At 33.6% G+C, this 24,650-nt stretch overlaps 3 protein-coding genes and 1 pseudogene across 3 annotated transcripts; 3 read left to right on the top strand and 1 right to left on the bottom strand.

Annotated features, from left to right (window-relative positions):
- The first annotated feature begins 2,682 nt into the window (after window positions 1–2,682).
- LOC145045158 (uncharacterized) lies at window positions 2,683–3,813 on the top strand. The gene is made up of 2 exons (XM_078993500.1): window positions 2,683–3,130; window positions 3,296–3,813. The coding sequence occupies exons 1-2, from the start codon at window positions 2,683–2,685 to the stop codon at window positions 3,811–3,813; spliced, it is 966 nt and encodes a 321-aa protein (XP_078849626.1).
- Window positions 3,814–13,765: 9,952 nt separating this feature from the next.
- On the top strand, window positions 13,766–16,005 carry LOC145048940 (LIM domain-containing protein WLIM1-like). The gene is made up of 5 exons (XM_078997590.1): window positions 13,766–14,149; window positions 14,754–14,850; window positions 15,144–15,184; window positions 15,345–15,434; window positions 15,533–16,005. Exons 1-5 carry the CDS (start codon window positions 14,012–14,014, stop codon window positions 15,755–15,757), a joined length of 591 nt encoding a protein of 196 aa, XP_078853716.1. The 5' UTR covers window positions 13,766–14,011; the 3' UTR covers window positions 15,758–16,005.
- A 102-nt stretch (window positions 16,006–16,107) lies between these two features.
- LOC145048939 (pentatricopeptide repeat-containing protein At5g66520 pseudogene) lies at window positions 16,108–17,850 on the top strand (annotated as a pseudogene).
- A 2,481-nt stretch (window positions 17,851–20,331) lies between these two features.
- On the bottom strand, window positions 20,332–24,341 carry LOC145048166 (nucleobase-ascorbate transporter 6-like). The gene is made up of 14 exons (XM_078996600.1): window positions 23,913–24,341; window positions 23,503–23,600; window positions 23,233–23,406; window positions 23,036–23,136; window positions 22,606–22,681; window positions 22,454–22,513; window positions 22,143–22,327; window positions 21,958–22,054; window positions 21,768–21,854; window positions 21,603–21,661; window positions 21,412–21,503; window positions 21,256–21,333; window positions 21,003–21,163; window positions 20,332–20,761 (listed from the first exon to the last, which is right to left on the bottom strand). The coding sequence occupies exons 1-14, from the start codon at window positions 24,016–24,018 to the stop codon at window positions 20,546–20,548; spliced, it is 1,590 nt and encodes a 529-aa protein (XP_078852726.1). The 5' UTR covers window positions 24,019–24,341; the 3' UTR covers window positions 20,332–20,545.
- Window positions 24,342–24,650: the final 309 nt, after the last annotated feature.

Genomic DNA, 24,650 nt, shown 5'->3' with positions numbered 1-24,650 from the left:
AGGATGGAAGCTTTATAGAAGAAAATTTCTTACGAAAATCCCAAATCACAACGTGGCGAAGACTTACACGATGTGGAGTGAATGCTCTAGAAGATAAGTGCACAGGAAATCAGAATCCTTGCCCGATTAGGATTCATCTCAAATCACGACATGACATCCTTCTTTACGTCGTGGAGCTCAAACTTTCCCAAAACTATATAAACTCATTCACTTTCACTATTTAGGGAGTTCTTCTGGAGACTTGGAGGGTTCAGAAAATGAATTCTGGAAAAAGAATAAGTCATAGAATTCAAGTGTGAAGCATCCAAGGAAGAAGAATTGATTGAAGAACAAGTGATTGAAGATCATAACAATTACTTTGATTTGGTACAAGTTGAACATGTCTCTAGTTATTGAATTTGAGTTTATTTTATCAGCCATGAGTAGCTGAATCTAGCAACTTCTGTATAGCTAGATGAAGCTTAAACTCTATGGATAGTTTATTAAATTAGGGATTTTTACTAGTTGGTTAAGTGTTTGTGTTTGATTGTTAATACCTAGCATGCTAATATTTGATACTTAAATTGCTTGAATTCATTTTTGTGTAGCTTAGTGATTATTAAATTACATGAACTTGACACCTAGTGATTTAGTGACCATTAAATTGCGAGAGCTAGGATAGACCAAATCTTAGATAAGTGATTGAAGTAATTAAATTTAGTTGTGCTAAAGAACATAAATTATGACCATAATTGTGTTTGCTTAATAAATGTTACATAGCCAAATCCATATTTAATAACTGATTATGTGTTGATTGTGTGTGACCATACATAATTATACATGAATTAGTGAACATTAGTAAATTTGGACTCAAATTACTAATAATATAATAATTGGTAACTAACATTATTAATCCAGAGTTAGTAGCTAACCATAGAGGAGAAGTGGATTTGAACTAAGCAAAAGTGTTTTTAGTAATTGACTGAATTTGATAGTGAAGTGTTTAAGTTTGTTTGAACTTGCAAAATCATATAAAAACTCAAGTAACTTTTGATTGTTTTAGATTAATCTTTAGTAGTTAGATTAGTTAATTAAAATCATTTTCTGTGTTCGATACCTGATTGTTTGTGTTATATTATTTGCGAAAAGATACACTACCTTTAGTCGAATAGCTAGTTAGATAGTATGTAAAATTAGATGTAATATTTTGACATCAATATTTAAAAGCAAAAGAATAAAATTAGGTTGTATTTTTTGTATATTAAAACTTTCATTTCTCTTTATATGATAACAATCACCATTTAATACAAATAATAAATGAAAATGAAAATTTTGGAAGATAAAATACAAGAACCAAAGTATGCAAAAATACCAAAATGACAATTTTGAAACCCGTTAGAAGACAAGCAAAAAAAAAATTAACAAACAACCTAGACAATTTTTGTAATTTGTTTGAGAAATACAAAGTTTTTAAAATATTTCAAGTAAATTTGATATTATAAAAAGCAATTATAATGTATAATATTATAAAACAATAAGTTTAAGGTCAGTTTGGGTTATATTATATAGTAAAAAAAGCTAATAAATTATTATTTTTTCTTGTTTCCTAAATTAGGTTTACATATGTATAGTATAAATCTTATTTCCTAAATTAGGATTACGTAGTGACCAAAAAACATGCTTAAAAAATAAATTCGAACATATTTTAAAATTTAAAATAAGATTAAACGAGCCATCACTTGCAAAACATTCTAGAGGCACGACCCTTTCGATATTTAATATTTCTAAAAATTCAACAATCAAATCGAATGTGACTTTTTTAGACATCGTTCTTGTAGGTAGATCTATTAGCATGATTAACCTGATAATTCAAATGAAAAATTGTTAGATAGAATATGGTTTATGGTTTGGTGTATAAGGTATAGGGTGTAGGGTTTATGTTAAGCGATTTAATGTTTATGTGTTAAATGTTGCAGGATCTAAATATTAATTCATCTAGGCCAAAGCTAGTAAACTCTCGGTTCAAAACGATTTCCATGATGGAAGCCATTCGTATTGAAGGACAAGGGGAAAGATGCAATATGGAATTGTGGGGGAGACAAGGCTCCTGGCCCCGACGGGCTCACATTCAAGTTTATCAAAAGATATTGGGACGTCTTTAAAGACGATGTGATGAAGGCTGTCCGGAAATTTGAAGAAACTAGTACCTTATCGAGAGGTTGCAATTCCTCATTCATCACATTAGCTCCTAAATCTAAAGACCCTACTACTCTAGCTGACTATAGACCAATAAGTTTGATTGGTTGTATCTATAAGATAATATCCAAAGTGCTAGCAACTAGATTGAAGACTGTAATCAGCAGTGTCATTGATGAGGCCCAGTCTGCGTATGTGGAGGGTAGAAGTATTCTAGAAGGGCCCCTTGTGGTCAATGAAATATGCTCTTGGGCCAAAAAGACCAAAAAGAAGGTGCTACTTTTTAAAGTAGATTTTGACAAAGCATTTGATTGCGTCAATTGGGAATATTTAGACTCAATTCATAATCATATGGGTTTTGGGAATAAATGGCGAAAATGGATTCGTGGTTGCCTCTCCTCATCCCGTGCCTCAGTCATCATCAATGGAAGTCCAACCAAGGAATTTTGTGTGTCAAAAGGGGTGAGATAAGGAGATCCTCTCTCTCCGTTTTTTTTCATAATAGCCATGGAGGGGCTGAATGTGGCTATGAAAACGGCTGGTGAGAAAAGTATATTCAAAGGCATAAAAATCCCACGAGACAATATTAAGTTATCTCATCTGTTTTATGCAGATGATGCGCTATTTTTGGGTGAATGGTGCAGATCGAATATGAAGAACTTAGCTCGGATTTTACACTGCTTCCACATTGCCTCCGATCTTAAGGTTAATTTTAATAAATCTAAGGTTTTTGGAATTGGGGTGTCCTGTGATGAAACCTCAGCAGGTGTTACAGTACTGGGATGCGAGGCTAGTACACTTCCCATCATCTGCTTAGGATTACCAGTTGGCGCCAATATGAATCTCGTTAAAAACTGGCAGCCAATCATCAACAAGTTTCAATCTAAACTCACAATCTGGAAAGCAAAATCATTATCTTTTGGAGGCCGGTTGACTCTTATCACTTCTGTGTTGGGTAACTTACCAACATACTATCTCTCGCTATTTAGAGCACCTATAAAAGTCATTGAAAAACTTGAAAAATTAAGGACTTTTCTGTGGGGAGGAAGCGATGAAAAAAAGAAAATTCACTGGGTATCGTGGTAGAAAGTTATTATCCCTAAGGAACATGGGGGCTTAGGGGTTGGATCCATAAGAGCACTGAACATCGCATTACTTGTAAAATGGTGGTGGAAATTGAGAACTGACACTTCAAACCTGTGGAGGAAGATCATATTTGGATTGCACAATTTATTCAACAAACCTAAAGAGTATCTATCCAAGAAATCCATAACCGGTGTTTGGAACAATATTGCAGGTGTCAAGAAGGAGATCAAAATTGTGGGTTTTAACTTCGGAGATGTGCTCAAACAATGTGTCAGGTCTGGAGACAATACACAGTTTTGGAATGATATATGGATTGGATCCTCGGAATTAAGAAAGATATATCCAGCTCTATATGAAATTGAGACACAAAAAAAATGTAAGGTGAGAGATAGAATCAATGAACATGACCCTAACTGGTGCTGGAGATCCAATCCTACCAATGTTGGATTACAACAATGCCTACTAGGCTTGGAGCAAGCAATTGAATCCATTAAGCTGCAACCTGGATCAGACTTTACATCTTGCCCCATCGCCCCTGATGGTAAATATTGATGGGTTTTTAGCATAAGAACAATCCTATGTGCTCATACAAACCCTAATGCTTGGATCTAGGTTTCTCTATTGTACATGCTTTGAATCCAAGACTAATAAACTTAGATCTAACATATTATGAACTGAATTAGGGTTTATATAATTACCTTTGATTGTTATATAGCAATAACAATCAATTCCTTGCTTGGATTGGCTTCAAAAGCTTAGTGCCTCAAGTGTTGCACCTCTAATGGAGTCACAAACACCATATGCAACTTGGATGAAGAGGAGAAGAAGAGAGGCTGCCCAAAAACGACTAGAAACCCTAGAGAATTAGTTGTCCACGTTTTTGGAGCCTAAGGGGTCCTTTATATACTTGTGTGGGCTGCTAGGGTTTCAGTCAAAACCCTAATGGACAGCTTAAACTCTAAGCAGCCCATGGAACCTTCTGGATAAGGCTATGGACGAAAATATGATGGGCTTCCATCATAATTTCGTTCACCCCTTATTTCTTTAGTATTCCTTAGCCCAATAACTCAATTATCCAATAATTGCAGTCCAGTCCCCTGAATTTAATTAATCTCTTTTAGCCACAAAAATTAATTATCAATTAATTCTTGACTAATATTAATTAAACAATATGATTTCTCCTTTAATATATTATTCTCATAATATATTAATAAATCATATTTAAACCTTTCTCTCCTTAAATCATCCTACATATTGCTATGGTGAAGGCAACCCAAAAGGACCATGCTCATAATCGGGTCAAGTACATACCAAAATAGTTATGGACTTAGACACTAATCCAACAGTCTCCCACTTGGATAAGTCTAATAACTATTTTCCGTATGACTTCATAACCTGATCAGCAATCGTAGCTTTCAAAAGCCGCTGTCAACTCTGATCTTATCAGATAGCGTGTCCTCTAGATAAGGGATTATATATTCCTCCATTCTCAAGATATCGTATAGACATAAGACATGAATTTCAATCATTCTCTCTATACTGTTTCCCGACTTCCGATTTATGACGACTGACAACAGACTACAATTGAACACATCAACTTAGTCCCGGCTTGGCCAAGCGCTTAGGTGTCATCACTAAATCATCGAGAGGCCCACATATATCGCTTTTATCCCACTTTGGGTAAAAGGAATGGATAAACTTTGACTCAAATGCTCGCTTGCATTTACTGATCGAATCATACACAACAATAAGTTTTATAACACCAAGTTACTGGTGCGTTTACTTATTATCAATGTGCAACCGACCAACAAATAACAACTCACATGTCTCGGTTTCAAGAATATACAATATTATCGTCTCACTAATCACTCGTGATAAAACCATGAAGTGATCTAAGTGAGCGTGGGTTTAATCCAATACTCTAATCTTATCAAAGCACTCATGAACTCTGCAGCAAACTTGTGCCATGTCTAAACACTTCAGACAATCTACAGACAGATTCATGACAGTCTTTATTCATACCTACTCCCAACGTATGACCGACTGTGGATGTTTGAATAACCTAGTTATTCTGGAAGTCAAAACATGCAAACTGAAACATAACAATAATACTTAATCCTATATGGCCCCAAACTTGTGAGAGTAAATAAAACACTTCTATTTATCCGCCATATTGATTACTTATTATTTATCATTTAATGTTTCGGATAATCAACTTATTACTTGGATTACAACGACAACTGTCCCCTGCTCTAAGCATGCACACTTTGTTTCCTATGGTCCATGCTTTGTGAAATAGAACAATTGAAAACTTTTCCAATGATTCTCATTTCACAATTCCTCAATCCCCATTATTAGTGTAAGAACACAAGGTTCTTCCACTACTAGAATATTCTAGATTCTAATATTTTACGCAACGATCCTTTCGTAAAGTCATAGCACAAAAGTCACCACGACTTGGCTAATGAGATTACAAAGTACTTACTTAGAAATTGTTACAAGACAATTCTATAGACGTGAAGTCTCACATTCAAAGTACATTCCTTTGAACATCCTTCTTGCATAAAAGTTTCTAATCTAGACATAGATTCTTAATATCCAACTCCCAATATGGAAACATTTCCACATTTGCCATATGACAACTCATTCTTAATAGAATCTTATCTATTCATAATAATGTCGATATGGTCCATCCAATACCATACTTCCAACTACTAACAAGCGACCATTCCTCAGTGAACTTTGATAGTTGTTTAATTATTTTAGTCAAAACCAATTCTAGTCCTTTTTCCCTCTTAATGCGCAAGACATTTGGAAAATTTTAGAATGGTAAAATACTATAGCATTTACAATCGATCCTATACCCGAAGCGTATGGGACACGATGCATAATGTCTTACATAAAGATATGATACTTTACAAATCTTTAACCCTAATATTTTATGTGTCATGTTCTCACAATTCGAACTATGAAGAGGGATGTCGTAATCATAATCGAATTTTAAGAACACACAATGTATCCTTTGACTGAAAAAATATTAAAATTTCTCAATCTAAGCTTTAGATTTTGAAACGAAGTATAATATTCTCTCCCTTAATTATATTAAAACAACTTTTCAACCCATGCAACTTTGCAAATTGAATCTTTGTTTTTCTATAATTAATATTGCTAACTTGCAATACTCGCCATAATAATCATACAATCATAACACTTATGCTCCCACTATCATGACGATTATTATCATATAATCATAACACTTATGCTCCCACTAGCTTTGACATGTATTCAGAAAACAAATGAACTTCCAGAAAACAATGCCTATTGAATTTCTGAAATTCATATTTCTAATACCAAATGCTTCGATAAGCTTTTATCTAAGCTTCTTAAACTTATACACCTTTGCCTTAGATAGCTCATATGTGTGTTTAAACAATTTAGAACTTATGTTACTAAGTTCCAAATGTTCAAACTAAATTGCCAAATCTCATAATTCGAACTATGGAAAGGGATGCCGTAACCATAATCGAATTTTGAGAATACAATTTTCACAATCGCTATCTTCTTAAAATCTCTCTTAGTGAAAGCATTTCCTCACAGTCATTTTCATGAAGGAGGGAATCTTATGACACTTAGATTTTATGGTGTATGAGTTCCTATCCATGTGGATTTGCCAAAACCAAGGTCTGCGACAAATCCAAACTCATATGGACTGAACTTTCTTAATCTTGATTTCTTGCCCCATGGTAACACGAGTGCCCACCATGTCTTCTAAGTAGTTTAGTAACTTGTCCTTATATATCAATGTACTTTCCATCGACTAAGGCTTTAGTGTGTATTCAAATGAGAACTCATAGAACTCATATACACAATTAACTCAATTGGAATGGCACAGAAACAAAATAATGTCAGCACGATAGGTTGTAAACCTCAAGTCGTGTGCTAGTGATGATCGATAAGGTTTATTCTTGATTTGTTCTTGAAACTTTTCAAGACCATTAAGACTCCCACTGACTTCTTGACATATAAGATTCTCTTGTCAAGAAACATTTCTTGACAAACAAATATTCAAGAGTTAGTGAAGCATTTATCAAGACAAAACACTTAACAAATTGGTCCTAGTTGGTCTTTGTCTTATCCAAGACATCACAACTTACCAATTTCTAATGTGCAAGAATAAGAAAACTTTTTCAAATTCCACATTTGTTAAGTGTTATAAACCTACTAAAGATTTTTTTTTCACTCAAGTCACAGTCTTGACTCTAAGACTTGATATTGGAACGAAGTATGATTGACTTATTGATTTAACCATTTCTACAATACTTGATACCTCTTTTTAGACATGCAATTGCACTAAGACTCACTTAGAGGATCTATTGAGACACGGTTCTTAATCTTTAAGACTTATCATAAAATAAAAGGTACTCTCCCTTTTCTTAGAATAGAGAAACTTTTATCTTTCTGCCTACTTGATTCTTCTTTATTCGTTCTACTATTCATTGAAACTTTTTCAATCAACTCAGAATTATACTTAATCTTATAAGTATAATCATATTTACTAAGCTTTAGTAAATCATGACGAATATCTTTGTCACTTTTGTGGTGGAGTTGATCAACACACAACCTAGTGTACTTGATCTCCTAGTCCTTCAATTGACACTTTGTCAAAGAATTAATCTAAGTTTCCCAAACGTGAAAGTTTTTCATTCATCATACAATACATATTGCATGATTCCAAGTTTCTGCCAATTGAAACTTGGGTGATGAGAAACTCTCCCTATATGGTAAACTTTTGATATTTCCACAAATAATATAATTAAGAATCAAATCCATTATTTCTAATAATAGAAACCTTCAAACATCAATTTTTCATACATGCCATTGCAAGGATAAATAAATAAGATAAAATCAAATTTCATTTTATTGCGGAAAAAAATTTGTCCTTACAATGCAATTCAATTGAAAAAACTATGTTATTACATATTTCTTAACAATCTATTCTAACTCCAAGTAGTAGCTCAAGAATCCATTATTCAAGTAATGCGATCGAAATCCATTTCTTCATGATTAGATTCAGCTCACTTCTTTTCTCAAGCTTCCTCTCTTTTCTTCGATCCTACAAAACATCAAAATGTAATCTTATCACATCATGTATTAAGAATCTAGAATAGGAACTCAAAAGAGTTAGATAATGGATCTTACCTGTAGTAGAGCCATACGTCTTGACTCTCCCATCTCTTAGATCTTTCAGGTAGTTAGGGCAGCTTCGTCTCCAATGCCTCTTCTCTTGGCAATAAAAGCAAATGGACTCCTTTGGCACAGCACATCGGACAATCACAGACTTAGTTCTTTCTGGACTTCCAATGTTGCCAGTGTCCATTAAAGTTTGGGAGTTTGATTCACTAGACAAATTTGCTTGACCAGCACGCCAAATCATTGCTGATTCAGCAGCTATAAGCAAATAAGTGAGATCAATTAGGGTCACGTCGTGGTCCATCATATAGTACTCTCTAACGAACTCACTATATGATTTAGGAAGTGACTGAAGAACCCAGTCAATAGCCAACTCGCTTGAAATCTCGACACCCAACATGCTTAACCTATCAATGTGTGACTTCATCTCTAAGACGTGTGCACACACAGGTTTCCCATCTTCGTGTTTACTCGCCAAAAGGTATTGAGTGAGCTTGAACTTTTCAAGCCTTTGAACTTGTGGGTCAGGGAGAATAATTGGAGGAGGTGGAGGAAGTAAAGCGTGACTCTTATTTCCTTGATCGTATCTCGGAACATCATCTTCATTTGGAAAGCTTATTCCAAAGGATTTGGGCAGACCATTGTAAGATTCAGACATCTACAAAACGGGAGAAAATTCAAGTTATGTTGATTAGAATTCTTGATGTAACACCCAAATGAAACATCAAGCTAGGATCCAACACAATACTCTACAACCTAGAAGAGGGATGCCGTAATCTAGTTGCAGAATATCTGAAGGTAGGTAAATGACGATTTACCAATTTCCACCATGAAAAACGAAAAAGAAGTTTAAGTTTTAAATGAATGAAACTCCTAGATCTTTTGAGATTCATTGAACTTTTCAATGGCATGTTTAATCTCGATTATGCCCTACTATTTGTGACTGGGATGCCGAGGATCACAAACAAGGTCTGAATAACCATACGAATCACGTGGTGTGTCCAATGCTACTATCACCTAATCAATGTGCCGGTTAGCCACACACGCTCCATTGATCTATGATAAGCATCGAGCCACCCTTCGCCACCAATGTCATCCCCAAATTAGTGTGCCGGTTAACCACACACGCTCCACTAACGTTTGACAAGGGTACGAAGTGTAATTCCATGGGTTAGCATACAATTTCACATTTTTCCTAAAGTAACTATGATTTGGGAATTTGTAAAAGCATTTAGTTACTTTGTACTTCATTATACTTATAATGGAAGGTTTCTGTCCTATCCTACCCGTTCGGCTAACGACCCTCCATTAGTCAAGAGTGCAGTGAGTAAGAGTGGATACCCATTCAATCGCCATTTTATAGGCAATTTCCTTAAACATCCCTTATAGACCAGCTTCGTGAATGAGGCCTACTAACGGTAAGACTAACTGCTTACTCATACATATATATAATATTAGACTTTTAATGTTATATATAGTATAGGGTGTATTTTACACTTTTAAAATACTAGGTGGTTTAACTTAGTAAATTATGCTTTTAATTTAATTAAATGTGAACCAAAACTTTATGGGTTTATTAAATCACTTATAATTATACACTTTAATTAATTAATAAAACCATAAGGGTGTGATTTGAACTTTTCAAATTACTAGGGTTTTAGAATTTAACATTTCAAAATTAAACTTTTAATCAAAATTTTAAATTCCTAAACTTGAGGGCAAGTTTTGAAACATTTCAAAACATTAGGGATCAAACAACAAATAATTCAAATTAAACAATTAATTTCATAATTATGTATATTTGACCTAATCTTATTTTAGTCATTAGATAATTACCAAATAACTTTAAATAATCCATATTTATCACATAAACAACCAATATTTAAAATATTTGAAATTATCTATTGTTTTGGCAAGGATAAACATATAATTAAGATAAAATTCGGATTTTAACTTCATAAAACAATTTAAGCATCAAATCCAAGTCAAAACAGCAGCTAAATCCCGAAATACCCTCTGCCTGACGCACTGACTCGCCGAGTCAGACCTGGACTCGCCGAGTAGGGCCAACTCGCCGAGTCCAGATACTGACTCGCCGAGTTGAGTCGAGCAGAGGCAAGAAACTCGATTTTCAGTAAATAATTCAACATAGCATCACATACAACAAAAACCAATCAAGGCTCTGATACCACTGATGGGTTTTTAGCATAAGAACAATCCTATGTGCTCATACAAACCCTAATGCTTGGATCTAGGTTTCTCTATTGTACATGCTTTGAATCCAAGACTAATAAACTTAGATCTAACATATTATGAACTGAATTAGGGTTTATATAATTACCTTTGATTGTTATATAGCAATAACAATCAATTCCTTGCTTGGATTGGCTTCAAAAGCTTAGTGCCTCAAGTGTTGCACCTCTAATGGAGTCACAAACACCATATGCAACTTGGATGAAGAGGAGAAGAAGAGAGGCTACCCAAAAACGACTAGAAACCCTAGAGAATTAGTTTTCCACGTTTTTGGAGCCTAAGGGGTCCTTTATATACTTGTGTAAGCTGCTAGGGTTTCAGTCAAAACCCTAATGGACAGCTTAAACTCTAAGCAGCCCATGGAACCTTCTGGATAAGGCTATGGACGAAAATATGATGGGCTTCCATCATAATTTCGTTCACCCCTTATTCCTTTAGTATTCCTTAGCCCAATAACTCAATTATCCAATAATTGCAGTCCAGTCCCCTGAATTTAATTAATCTCTTTTAGCCACAAAAATTAATTATCAATTAATTCTTGACTAATATTAATTAAACAATATGATTTCTCCTTTAATATATTATTCTCATAATATATTAATAAATCATATTTAAACCTTTCTCTCCTTAAATCATCCTACATATTGCTATGGTGAAGGCAACCCAAAAGGACCATGCTCATAATCGGGTCAAGTACATACCAAAATAGTTATGGACTTAGACACTAATCCAGCAAATATAAAGTCTCGATTCTCAGGCATATGATTGATAATAATCAATCGATTAATTTTGGTTGTATTAAGATCAATTGGTGTAAGTTAATACCTATAAAGGTGTTAGGTTTTGTGTGGAGAGCAGTTCAGGGGCGTATTCCTTCTGCCATGGCACTTATTCAAAGGAACATCCCGATTGATTCCATGTACTGCGGTTCATGTATCAACCAAATGGAAGATGTTGATCACATATTTATTCGCTGTCCATTCGCTTGTTTGGTGCGTGATAAAATTCTCAAGTGGTGTAAGATTGACTCTTGGGAAGGTCAAAATGTGGGGGAGCTATGGATTTTGCAGCTAAGTGGGGTAAAGGCTCAAAACAAAGATAGAGGTTCATTGCAATTTGCTATGGTATGTTATGGGTCCTGTGGAAATTAAGGAATAAAAGACTATTTCCGAGATATGCAAGTAATCCTACAACAGCGGCCGAGAACACAAAATCACTAGCCTACTTGTGGATCAAGTGTAGGGGTAATGGCGGAAGTTGTAGTTGGGAAGATTGGAATGTATGTCCTTTTGATACTTCTTGAATTGTATTTCTATGTATTTTCCTTGACCCTCGTTTAGTTTCTTACTTGCGAGGGTTTTATTTATAAAATCTCGGCGGTTTCAAAAAAAAATCTAAATATTAATTCAATTTAATTAAAAATATTTATTTGACATTTAAATTAATTAAGTGACATTAAATGTCATTAAATAATACAACGACTTAAGTAGTTAAGTATATTAATTAAACGAGTAAAGTATGAAACAATTAACTTTGGGGGTTGTTTGTACTTTATTAAAGTATTGCAATGTTATTGAAAAAAAAAAACGGGATTTGGGTAGGAAACCGCAACTTTGGAATGTTTAGGGACAAAAAAGTTTCTAAAAATACCTAGAATGTTACAAAAGATGGGAATGGGTAGGAACTTCAAGTTTTAAAAGTTAAGAGACCAAAATAACAACTTTCTAAAAGTATATATAGTGTTATAAATAAAAAAAAATAATAAAAAAAAAATAAAAAAAAAAAAAAGGAAATTGGTTAGGAGTCAATAACCTTCGAAAGTTTAGGTACCAAAACTAAAACTTTACTAACTAAAGTATAGTTATGTAAAGTTTAACTTTAGGTCCCTAAACTTTACCAAAACACATATCATTATTACACATGATTCTAGCAATTCTAATTAATTATAATAACAACTAAGTAATCTATCATACAAACATGTATCAATATAATCAAATTTGAATGACCTAAACACTTGTATACGAAATAAAAGAGGCATGATTGTAAACAATTACATGTGAAGATGCTCTCTTACTTGAAGATAAAGATGATCTCTAACATGAACTTATAAATAAAAAAAAGCCCTAACAGCAAAGAATAAAGGCCTAATAATATATCATCCTTACGTGAATTCAGTCATGATAAAAAAATATAAAAAAATAGACACAAGATTGCATGACGGGAAATAAAATCTTATGCGACTTGCTTTAGTTGCTTCCATTATTCTTGCTTCAACTATAATACGCAAAACAAAAGAACAACAGAGACACAAATCGATCCATTCTTCAAGTACTTGAAGATGATTTTTATATCTTAATTTATAATGTTGATTTGATTTTAAAATGGTAACGATTACTTATTTTGGTTTAAACATGGAGATCAAGAGTAGCATGTACATAAAGAAATTTTTATATCTTCATACTTATAACTAGTTGGTTTCTTGTATTAACGAGAGGAAACAAGACTTTTCTTGTTACCGTTACCGGTTATACTGAATATCAAATTGCTTGAAATCCAAGAACAAGTACCGGACAATATACATACAAACAGTTCAATTATGGGACCGATTTCGATTATGGATTGATTTTAATACTAAAAACGCACCACTAATAATGTCAATATAACCAAATAAAATAAAAATAAAGAGGTCTTACACGCATTAAACATATGAGAATTCACGTAGTGAATCTTGGGGACCACAAGAACGCATATAACTTTTGGAAATCACAAGTCATGTCAAAAATTCAGAATTAGACTAAAACCGCAGATTAATGTAAACAAAAGGGACCAAAACTGTAATTTACTCATAAATATAGGAGTATTATTTTGTATTTACCGTGAGAACACTCTGAAGTTTGAACATCCGAATCTGGATTGCTTTTGTTAAACGCAGAACTTTTTGGTTGGAAGGAGGACATGTCTTCCCTCCTAAAAACTCAAAAGTCGAAAGGGCAATACGGTAATCTCGCACAAATTCCACCTAATAATCAGCCCCATCTCCTGGCCTAATTACCAAGATGACCCCACAATTGACAGCTACAGAACAGTGTTTGACTCCCCCCGACGATCTTGTTGTAAACCCACGGCCCTCTTATTAGACTCCACCAACACACACACACACACACACACACACATACACATACACACACAAACAAGTGTTCTCCTTTTCTTGATTGATCACAGATTTCCGTTTGCTTTTTGGGTTGCTTGATTCGATCGCTGTTGGGTGTTGAAATCTGTTGAATCTTTGAAAGAAAGATCATCAAAAATGGCTTCCTATGGAGGGACAACACAAAAGTGTAAGGCTTGTGAAAAGACTGTTTACTTGGTGGATGAACTCACTGTTGATAATAAAGTTTATCACAGGGCTTGTTTTCGATGTCACCATTGCAAAAGCACCCTCAAGGTTTTTATCTTTCTTTTGACTTCTTATTTTAGTAAACCATGATCCCAACTTCGATTTAATCTGTTTTTGTTAGAATTATGCTCTAATATCTCTTTCTGATTCTTGAGTTTTATTGCATATGTTAATTAGCACCTTTTCTGATCTGGGTTTTGTTTGATTATTGATTTAAAGTAACCAAAGTTGATTTTAATTATTGAAGGAGAGTTTATTAGTTTTAATGAGTCTTTTATTTTTGATCCGGGTTTTCTGTGATCATTAATTTAAAGTAACACAAGTTTATCTTTTGTTGAATCTTTTGCGCTTTTTTTGATCTTGGCTTACTGTGATTATTGATTTGAAATGACCAGTGTTCAAGTTTAGGTTCATCTGATAAAGATTTATGAGCTATTTAAGTATTCTTTTTTTTGGTTTTAATGAATATTTTTGCTATTTGTGATATTAAATAGTTAAAACCGAATTTATTGATTCATCTGATGGAGTTTTATTGAAAACTCAGTTCATAGTTTTGCTATTAATGATCTTGGTTTTGTGTAATTACGACATCCTTCGTATGAAAAAAAACACACACATTATAAAAGTAATATCTTTCGATTTTTTATTGCAGTTAAGTAATTACAGCTCTTTTGAAGGAGTATTATACTGTCAACCTCATTTCGATCAGCTCTTCAAATTGACTGGCAGTTTGGATAAGAGTTTTGAAGGTTAGTTTAGTCCTTTACTCTTAATTACTTACCAAAAAGTTATAAACATCTTTCAATAATGACAAAATAACAGAATCTTGCTACTAATTCACTCTGTTAGATCCAAATAATTGACCAAATGTGGAATTATGATTGTAATACAAGCAAGAACACACAGTAATTGTAGTGAAGAAGGTGTCGAATCTTGTATTAATATAGAGAAAAGTACAGCTTTGAGTCTATTACAAAATAGTATTAACCAATTACACATATGACAAAAACATAAAGCGATATCACTTTTCATGTCTTAACAGGTACCCCTAAAACTGTTAGAGTTGATAGATCTTCTGATCAGGTACTCCATAATTGGAAATGCTTTCTTTTAACCGTTTAATGTAACAAAATTACATTTTTTTTTCCCATTTTATGTTTGTTTAAAAAAGGGTTAAAAGAAGCATGTTGCATAGATTCTTAAAGTGATGTGACGCTAATATTTGTTATGTGAAAACTTTCAGGGGCAATCTAACAGTAAAGTATCGAGTATGTTTGGTGGAACACAAGACAAATGTGTTTCTTGCAAGAAAACCGTCTACCCAATTGAAAAGGTAAAGTAATAAACAAGAATTCGCATGAAATAGTTGAAATTAATCGATAAAGTTTCAATCTTTTTTAAAGATTCACAATCTTGATGATGTTTTTTCAGGTGGGTGTTGATGGAAATGCATACCACAAGGCATGTTTCAAGTGTAGCTATGGAGGGTGTCATATAAGTCCATCAAACTACGTGGCTCATGAGCATCAGCTTTATTGCAAGCATCACCATGCACAGCTTTTCATGGCGAAGGGAAATTTCAGTCAATTTGACAAGCAACATGAACCAAATCATGGAGTGCCCAATGGGGTGACTGAGAACACAACCGAAGTTTGATGATCTGAGATTAAATTCAAGATCGGGTTTCTGAATGTTAAACTATATTTTGAGCAGAGTTTTTGCAAGTCTGTGTTTTTTCTTATGTTGTTCAAAGAAGATTATTTACAAGATTTGAACTTTTTTGAGTTTTGACTGCGTGTGTTGAGTGAATAACTTGTCATTACTGAATAAAGTTGGTGTGGGGTTGTAAGGATGTGTGGTTCTTGACTTCTTGTGATTATTTGAGGCTTTTGATTGGTTTTTTCTGTTGTCTTGTTATATTTCCATTCAATTTTACTTCGATTTTATTATATATATATATATGGATCTGTTCATCTGTCACTACTTTTTTTGAAAGATGAAGTGATGCGTGACAACCCTTGAGCTAGATATAGGTTTATTGAATATTTTTCTCCAACGCATTTCATCAAACACCTTTCTGACAAGTGACAACTCATGAGCCAACCAAAGGTTCGTTTGTATGAGCTGTTAAAACAACGGCCATCACTGAAGCAAACTAAGAAAATTCACGCCCAGGTCATATTTAGATCATTAGTTAAAAGCAATAATCTTACTGGATCGTTAATTCGATTATACAGTGATCATGGAGAACTTAAATCCGCTAGGAAGGTATTCAGTAGATACCCATCGTTACCACCCACTTTTTTATGGAATCTCATCATTCAAGCTTATTCGAAAACGGCGCGTAACAAAGAATCACTGCATCTTTTCAAAGAAATGCATCTGCTTGGTGGGTGCCACTCTTTAGCAGTTCCAGATGATTACACCTTTACGTTTACCATTACAGCTTGTTCACACCATCGGACACTGTTGGGTTTTGCTCAAAACTGTCATACAATGGTAATTAAACTTGGGTATGATTCAGATGTTTGTGTAGGCAACGCTTTAGTAAATATGTACGTTGTGTATTCAAGAACGGAATCTGCCCAGAAAGTGTTCGATGAAATGTCTCGACGAGATACAGTTACCTGGACGAGTCTGGTCAAAGGGTATGCAACGGGTGGCAAGATACCGCAAGCAGAAGAACTGTTTGCGAAAATGCCTGAAAGAAACGAGGTATCGTGGGCAGTAATGATCGCGGGTTATGTCGGCCACAAGATGTATAATCATGCTTTAAGATGCTTTAATGAGATGTTGATTAATGGTGACGTCGAGCCCAATGAAGCAATTTATGTCAGCGTCCTTTCAGCTTGCGCTCATCTTGGTCAACTAAACCAAGGAAAATGGATCCATTTTTACATAGACAAAAATGGCGTCCCAAAAACCTCAAACATCGCAACTGCTCTAATCGATATGTATGCAAAATGTGGGAAAATAGATTACGCAAAGCAGGTTTTCAATGGAATAAACAAACGAGACCTTCTGACATGGACAAGCTTGATTTCAGGATTATCTATGCACGGACTTGGTAAAGACGCACTCCAGATGTTCACTGAAATGCTAGCAGAAAACATCAAACCTGATAACATCACCCTTGTTAGTGTTCTTAACGCATGTAGCCATTCAGGGAAAGTTAAAGAAGGAATCTTGATTTTCAACAATATGGAGCGATTATGGGGGATTTCACCCAAACTTGAACATTTTGGATGCTTGATAGACCTTTTAAGTCGCGCTGGTGAACTTGAAGATGCATTCAAAGCTGTTAAGAAAATGGGTATGGAACCTGATGGTGTTATTTATAGAGCATTGTTGAGTGCTTGTCGACTCCATGGAAATGCAGGTCTTGCAGAGAGGATTATTGAACATGTTACAAGAAGAGATGGTGGAGGGCATGTTCTGCTTTCGAATTTGTATGCATCTTTGGGCCAATGGGATAATGTAAGAAAGATAAGAGAATCCAAGAGTGATAAAGAGGGTGATTCGACTTCAACCCCGGGTTGTAGTTATATTGAGATTGATGGTGTTGTACATGAATTTCTTGTTGCAGATAAGCTTCATCCTAGAATCACAGAGATAAATTTGAAGCTAAATGAAGTTATGAGAAGAATAAGTTTAGAGATTGATGTGGGAGATCATTTACTTTTTCATACATGAACCGATCAATTTAGGCTTATTTGGGATTTTGAAGGGAACTCAGGGTTTTACTTTCCTTTTTTATATTTTTATGAGTTTCATTATACTAGTTACCGGGAAAATTTGTGAAATGACCAAAAAAATGTGTGTTGGAAAAAAATGACCTAGAAAATAGAAGTTTTAGAGATTGACCACGGGTTATGCAGAAAGGGTTTCTATGGAACTCCTTCAGCTTTGAGGAAGTGACGTGGCAGGGGTAATTCATTAAAAAAAATGAATAACAAAGTTGAAAGGGTGCTATGAAGAATTATCTTATAAACGTAGTTTTATAGTTTAATTTGTTATATTGAATCAATGGCATGTAGGAAATGGTGAGACCTTGTTAAAGTAACAAAAAACATTTATCAAAATCGTTTTTTGATCATGGTTATGCGAAGAACAATCCCTTCAAAGGGACCCTCTGAACAATTGTAATTCTTCACAGGATCCTTTTAAAGGGTTTGTTCTTCGCATAACCATGGCCAAAAAATGATTTTGGTAAGTTTTTTCAATTTCAAACACAATTTTTTCAAAGGATTTCAAATACAATTTATTCGATTTTGGTAAGTTCAAACACAATTTTTTTCAATACACCCTTTCAATTTTGTTAAGTTTTCTTTGTGCTTTTACGAAATTACCATTGTCACGTCACTTCCATTAGAGCTTTTCCAATTCCTCCGATCTGAACGAGTTCAGCAAAAACCATCTCTGCGGAAATCATGGTCATTTTTTGAAACTTCTATTTTCTTTGTCATTTTTTTCAACCCCCCCCCCCCCCCCCCCCCCTTTTCTTTTCTTTTTTTTGGCAATTTCACAAATTTTCCCTAATTATGGTGTTTCTTTGAATCTTTAGGAGTCTTCGTCAAAACGTCGAGCATAGATACCATGTGTGATATCGAAAAGAGGTGTCATTGTGTCTATATGCATATTGCAAGACTTCAAGGGAAGAAATATTATTAAGGTACGGATGTTGTTTTTCTTCATTAATCTGAAGCGATATTATTTCAAATTTATTTATTAAAATATTTAAGTAATTTTCATAAAAATAAAGAAAAGTTTTATAAAATATTGTATTTTATAAAATAATTGTGATTATATATATATATATATATATATATATATATATATATATATATATATATATATATATATATATATATATATATATATATATATAAACTTTGTCTTAAAAATGGAAAGGTTTTATAAAAAGCCAACAACAAATGTTCTAGCTTTAGATTTGTTATGATTTGTGTTTTTCTTAATTGAAGAGAAATTAAATATTTTCCTATTTTTATTCCTATTTATTCTCTTATCCACGTGAAATGGTTCATGTTTATAGCATTAAATCATAGTTAAGCTAATTTCTTATTTAGAAGCTATTGCAACTTCTAATAAAGTTAATAAAACTTTTGAAACTATAAATCATTAAAGCTCTATCTAGCAAAGAAATCATTGGATTAGTGATGAAGTTAGGATGTTAATTAGTGATGAAGTTAGGATTTTAATTAGTGTTTAAAACAAGTATATGAACGTTAGATAATGATACAAGGTCATTAGAAATGGAATAGAATGGGTTAAAATTGATTTGGACAAGTTTGGGAAACTTAAAGGCAGTTAAAACTCAAAGTGGTGTTGTCTAGAAAATCCATTTGACATTTCGACCGAGTGAAATAACAAAGAAAATTCCCCTCTACCGAGTAAACCTATGTGATTGGAAAACTAAATTTTTTGTAAAGTCCTAGTCTACTCCAATTGCTTCCATTCTTTTTCCATGATCTTAAAGATGACATGAAATGTTTAAAATCAGATGTTTAGGATCATGAACTATGATCAAGATTTTTAGAATGCAGTTAGTTAGTAATTACTCGAGTTATGTCAATATTTAGGTGACAACTAGACAACCAACAACATTGGAAGTGAAGTATATAGCAACAAGTTTATGTGAATTCATTACCCATTAATACATGTCATTACTATATTTTGCGTACCTAAATTCTCTTTTATTTGGAACATCATATGTTTGAAATGAGTTTTGGAAAATGAGTATTAACTATTTCCTTTGAAACTTTACTTTGAACATGTTTTTATGCTTCCACTTAGGATAGGTTATGACATATGATCAGGCCATTGATCCTATGTTTTGGCTAGTCAATGTTTGTATGATTTTTGTTCAATAAACCAATGGTTGACAAGTTAATGCTTGTATAATCTTAGGTTCACAAACCTATAATAGTCATGACATTTTATATAGATGCCTACACTTTAATGTTTCTTTCCCCGATTGATAAGTATCTACTAAACATATTGTAGTTACACTCATATGCCTTAACACTTTCTTTAAACTTTTACATTTTGAGGACTTTGTTTTTCAATATAATACAAAATTGTTATTTTCAAGTAACTATTTAAAGTAGCTCATTGTTACCATCGATGTTTCAACAACCATACTAGAGGTTTCTTATCAATAATCGTAATATTGTTTACAAGTGCATGAGATATTCAAAACTCGGAACATATTCAGGAATCAAGATTTCTATTACAAAAGTGGGGAGACAATGTTCGTAAGAATTTGAAAGCAACAAAAACTTAACCTTTCTCCTTTGGATCCATCTTACCCGTGTTGGGGAATGTTCTAAGAATCACTCGGTTGAGATACAAATTGAACATGAACTACTTTAGCACAAAGATTAGATACATATTTGACTAAAAAAAAAACAATAGTTATATAAATCACACAGCTGGAAAGTATTTGTTGAGATTGAATGGCAATGAGTAAAACTCTTCACTTCTTGAGTCAGTGTGGAACGATCTAAACTTGTCCCACCAATGTTTGCCCCTGTCTTTTCTTATCGAACTATCCTTGTGAAGTGTATTATCAAGAAAATACGCCACAACACCAGCCACAAAAGCTTCCGATGAAAATGGAACATTCACCATATTGTTAAACTACAAAAAAAAAAAAAAAAAAAAAAAACATAAATCGAGGTCAATTATTGTATAGATCCAACATAAATCGAGGTCAATTTTGTTAAACTACAAAAAAAACAACATAAATCGAGGTCAATAATTGTATAGATAGGCCAAGATCAAAACTTTCTTTCGTGGGGTCTCCTAGATTTCAATTTTTTCTTATAATATCTAAAAATCTTGGAAAATTACTAAAAAATTAGGTTATTAATGTACGCACCCATCTTCCTGAAGTGTGAACAGGGCCATATCCATTAATGGCTTCGTATTCGTTGAAATATTGGGGTACAGACAAGCCCAAAAAGACTGAAAACCCGAGTATGAATTTTGTGCGGAAGCTGTTAAGGTTGCAGAATTGAAGGAAACTCAAACCCGATGAACCTGTAGAAACATGAAAAGACATAATTGCCCTTGGAGTTACTTCTAATGAATTAATAAAAGGTTAGCGGATTGGATACTTTATGTAAACTTACCCACGTAAGCGAAGAAAAGGCAGTAAAGAGCAGCGACAATTGGTGCAGGAATTGACGCAAAGACTGCTCCAAATTTACCTGTCAATCGTTTCCAAAAGTTTAGGAATATGATAATTTTAAAATTATACAAAAGGGTAAAATTGGAAAAGAAAATACCAAGAACCGAAAAGAAAATCATGAACCCTGCTGAGATTTGTACAACTCTTCGACTTCCTACACGGGTCACAGCCAATAGACCCGCATTCTCACTGCAAATAACAAATCATAAACTTTTCATTTATTTTACTTTTTTATAAAAGTAGTGATTTATTTAGAAGCTAAAAAAAAAGTTGAGATTTGTCACTTACATAGAGACAGAAGATCCGGTTACTGTTCCAAACAAGCCAGACAACAAAATGCCAATTCCCTAACAACAAAAGAAAAGACAAACATATTTGTCTTTTTTTTTTTTTTCTTTTTGTAAAAAAAAATATAATTATTTTTAACTAAAAGTTAAAAAGAATTATAATTACCTGCCAACCAACACCACGGCTTAGAATAGATGGAGGCAAGGGGGTTGCACTTGCATACCGTGAAACCGCAATGAATCCACCAGTTGACTGAATCATATAATTGAAACATGTAAAAATGTAAATAATAACGATTTTGACTTTTAACAATATTAGCAAAAAGAAAAAAAAAAAGTCAAACGGTCAAACGGACCTCAACAAGGGTAACAAAAGCAGTCATCATCATGGCAAAAGCTTCACCAGCATCAAAAGAAGGTGCGCCCCATTGAAATGGATATGGAATTCTTATCCTTAAAAGTATTAACAAAAAAAAAGCGTTACAAAATTAAATAAAAAAAATTTGAGAGCTAAATTAATAGTGTGTAATAAGTAACTAACCATGGTGCAGCATCGATTAATCCAGAACGATCAGTACGACAACTTGTTTGTGTTTTTGGCGCCGTATGATTGTAGGCCCCACCAACCGTAAGCAAATGAGCATAAATCCAAACAATTGCAATCGATGCCACAACTGAAAATTTCTCAAAGATCCCTTTTCCCGAATGTATCAAATGAGGCAAATACTACACATAAACCAAACAAACCAAATTTAGTACTTTTTGTATTAAGTTGTTCTTTTCTTTCTAACTCATATATAGCTTACCAGATTAAGTGCATAGTAATGCATTAAAATATGACAATATTATTACCTGTGACAAGACAACTACAAAGATGAGTTGAGGAAGCCCGATTTCGACACATCTTGCAACCTAAAAAAGACAAGACAAGTTTAATTCACGTATTTAGCTGAACATGTGATCATGAGAAGAAATGATTTCTTTATTTTTTTTTTTATACTTACCCCGGGGAATCCAAATTCATAGAGCCCAAAACCAGCAAGAGCCACTAAAGGAGCAGCAGAAAGAGGACTCAAAAATCTACAATGATGTTAAAGAAAGAAATCAACTGTTAGCTAAAATGAAAATTAGGTCAAAGCATATCCAAATATTCCATTTATTGAGTAATTTGATATTTCTCATCGTATAATGTCATAATACTCACACGAAAACCGTGTTATCAGATTTGTTGACTAAAACAGTAATATGAAAGAAAGATTTTGTCCCAGATTGATAGATTGTAAAAAGGTAAAGTGGGCCCGTAGTTATTCTCCGGTTTTTGGAGTTTTCCACGTATATTCTTGTAGTCTTATTTCTCTAAAAACATTTAATCGAACTAATTGTTTAATTATGATTATGATTATTTAAAGTTATAATAATCAATTTTGAACCAACCTTGCAACATTTCGCCACAGACCACTGAACCCTAGAACAATTTGAAGAGTTGAAGCAACAATCAAAGCACCTTGGATTGCCCGCATTGTTTTCTTGAATTTCTGAAAGAAAATCAAGATTTTGTTGCTTGATCACTATTTACTCATTTCAAGATGAATTTTGGTATTTCAATTTTCAAACACCCATTAGAGATTCACCTCTATAGGATCTGGATCATTCCATCTATTATTCAAGATGATTGAGATTGTGGGCGCAACAAAAGTATATGAACCCCCAATTACGGCTGGTAACCTAGTACCAAACAAAGTTTGTAGCAACGTGTTCCACCCGGCAACAAAAAGTAGCGTTTGAATGACTTGTGCTTTCTCCTCCTGATAGAATTTATTAAAAAAACGTTACTATTGAATATTGAATTACAAGAAGCGTTAACAATATGTTTTTTAATTTTAATTTTTTTAATGTCTTACGTTTCCGCCGCCCATTTGAGGAACAAGAGCTGTCGGAATAATAACGGTTGTGCCGAGCATTACTAGATAATGCTGAAACCCAAGTAGAATAGCTTCAGCTGCAGAAAAAGAAAGGATAACATAACCTTAATTTCTCGGAATATGCTAAAAGTATAAAGAACGAAATTGGAAACTAGATACGAAGAATATTTGTAGGAATTAATAAAAGTAAATGGTAAAGTTCGAATTAAATAAGAAACATGGAATGATTGTACAGGAATCAGAATGAATTTGGTTACCAGATATGCGAGCCTTAAAGAAACCCTAAAACAACCTAATTTAGAACAACCCACTTGCTATATAAAGAATCTGAAATAACTTTTTTTCAAAAAGAGGAACATGAACATCTATCTAATATGAAACAAACTTACGCCATGGGGGTGGACTTGTAATGCAGTAAGTCACACCAAGAAGCTGATCTTTGGGTGGGTGTGGTGCTGGCTCGTCGGATTTTCCTCCGCCTCCACCTCCGGCCATCTTTCTTTTCCGGCGAAGTTATGATATCACCCCCAAATCTGCAATGAAGAAACCCAGATCGAAAATGGTTGGTTGTATAATGATATTGGTGGAAAAATAGTGGAAAGAGTGAAGAAATTAGGATTGGGGGGGTATTTATGGAGCTAAAAATGCAATGATTTTGATTTTGATAAAGAAACGATGAAAACAAATGACAAAAAATATGAGCAAACAACCCACATGGAGTAGTAGTAATGGACACACCCACTACTCACTACAGGTGTGTAATTTGTTAAAATGGAGAAACGACAAATAGGGTAATTGATGCGTTTTAGTGTGTGTGTGTGTGTTTACAGTGTGAATCAAATGGAAGTAACAATTTCAAGAAAATAGTGTCATCAAAAAATTAAATGCAAAAGGGAAAGGATTTTTATATTCAGAGGCAAAACTGCAGCTTTTTGTTTCATTCAATCATGCTAATTTAATTAAGAAAGCTACTTTTCACCGGGATTTAATTTTCTTTACTTGTGGAGTGTACAGATGAATGACATAGATTTATGATGGATTATGAGTTACGAAAATCTTTTAGATAAAAGTATTTAAGTGAGAAAGTTTGTAAATTATATAAAACAAAAGAACGAAAGAGATGGGCA

This window comes from Lactuca saligna, chromosome 5 (genome assembly GCF_052625555.1).
Source record: "Lactuca saligna cultivar CGN05327 chromosome 5, ASM5262555v1, whole genome shotgun sequence".
In the NCBI taxonomy this organism is placed as follows: Eukaryota; Viridiplantae; Streptophyta; class Magnoliopsida; order Asterales; family Asteraceae; genus Lactuca; species Lactuca saligna.
Note: the sequence above shows the minus strand (reverse complement) of the source record. Positions and strands in the feature narration are given on the sequence as shown.

What these genes read in the sequence shown, in the direction of transcription:
- LOC145045158 (XM_078993500.1), top strand. Translation starts at nt 2,683, where the DNA reads ATGGAGGGGCTGAATGTGGCTATGAAAACGGCTGGTGAGAAAAGTATA. An exon ending in TCTTATCACTTCTGTGTTGG is followed by an intron (nt 3,131 to 3,295) that starts GTAACTTACCAA and finishes ATGGGGGCTTAG; the next exon opens with GGGTTGGATCCATAAGAGCA.
- LOC145048940 (XM_078997590.1), top strand. Translation starts at nt 14,012, where the DNA reads ATGGCTTCCTATGGAGGGACAACACAAAAGTGTAAGGCTTGTGAAAAG. An exon ending in ATTGCAAAAGCACCCTCAAG is followed by an intron (nt 14,150 to 14,753) that starts GTTTTTATCTTT and finishes TTTTTATTGCAG; the next exon opens with TTAAGTAATTACAGCTCTTT. An exon ending in CCGTCTACCCAATTGAAAAG is followed by an intron (nt 15,435 to 15,532) that starts GTAAAGTAATAA and finishes ATGTTTTTTCAG; the next exon opens with GTGGGTGTTGATGGAAATGC.
- LOC145048166 (XM_078996600.1), bottom strand. Translation starts at nt 24,018, where the DNA reads ATGGCCGGAGGTGGAGGCGGAGGAAAATCCGACGAGCCAGCACCACAC. An exon ending in CTGTGGCGAAATGTTGCAAG is followed by an intron (nt 22,682 to 23,035) that starts GTTGGTTCAAAA and finishes ACATCATTGTAG; the next exon opens with ATTTTTGAGTCCTCTTTCTG. An exon ending in TTCACACTTCAGGAAGATGG is followed by an intron (nt 20,762 to 21,002) that starts GTGCGTACATTA and finishes TTTTTTTTGTAG; the next exon opens with TTTAACAATATGGTGAATGT.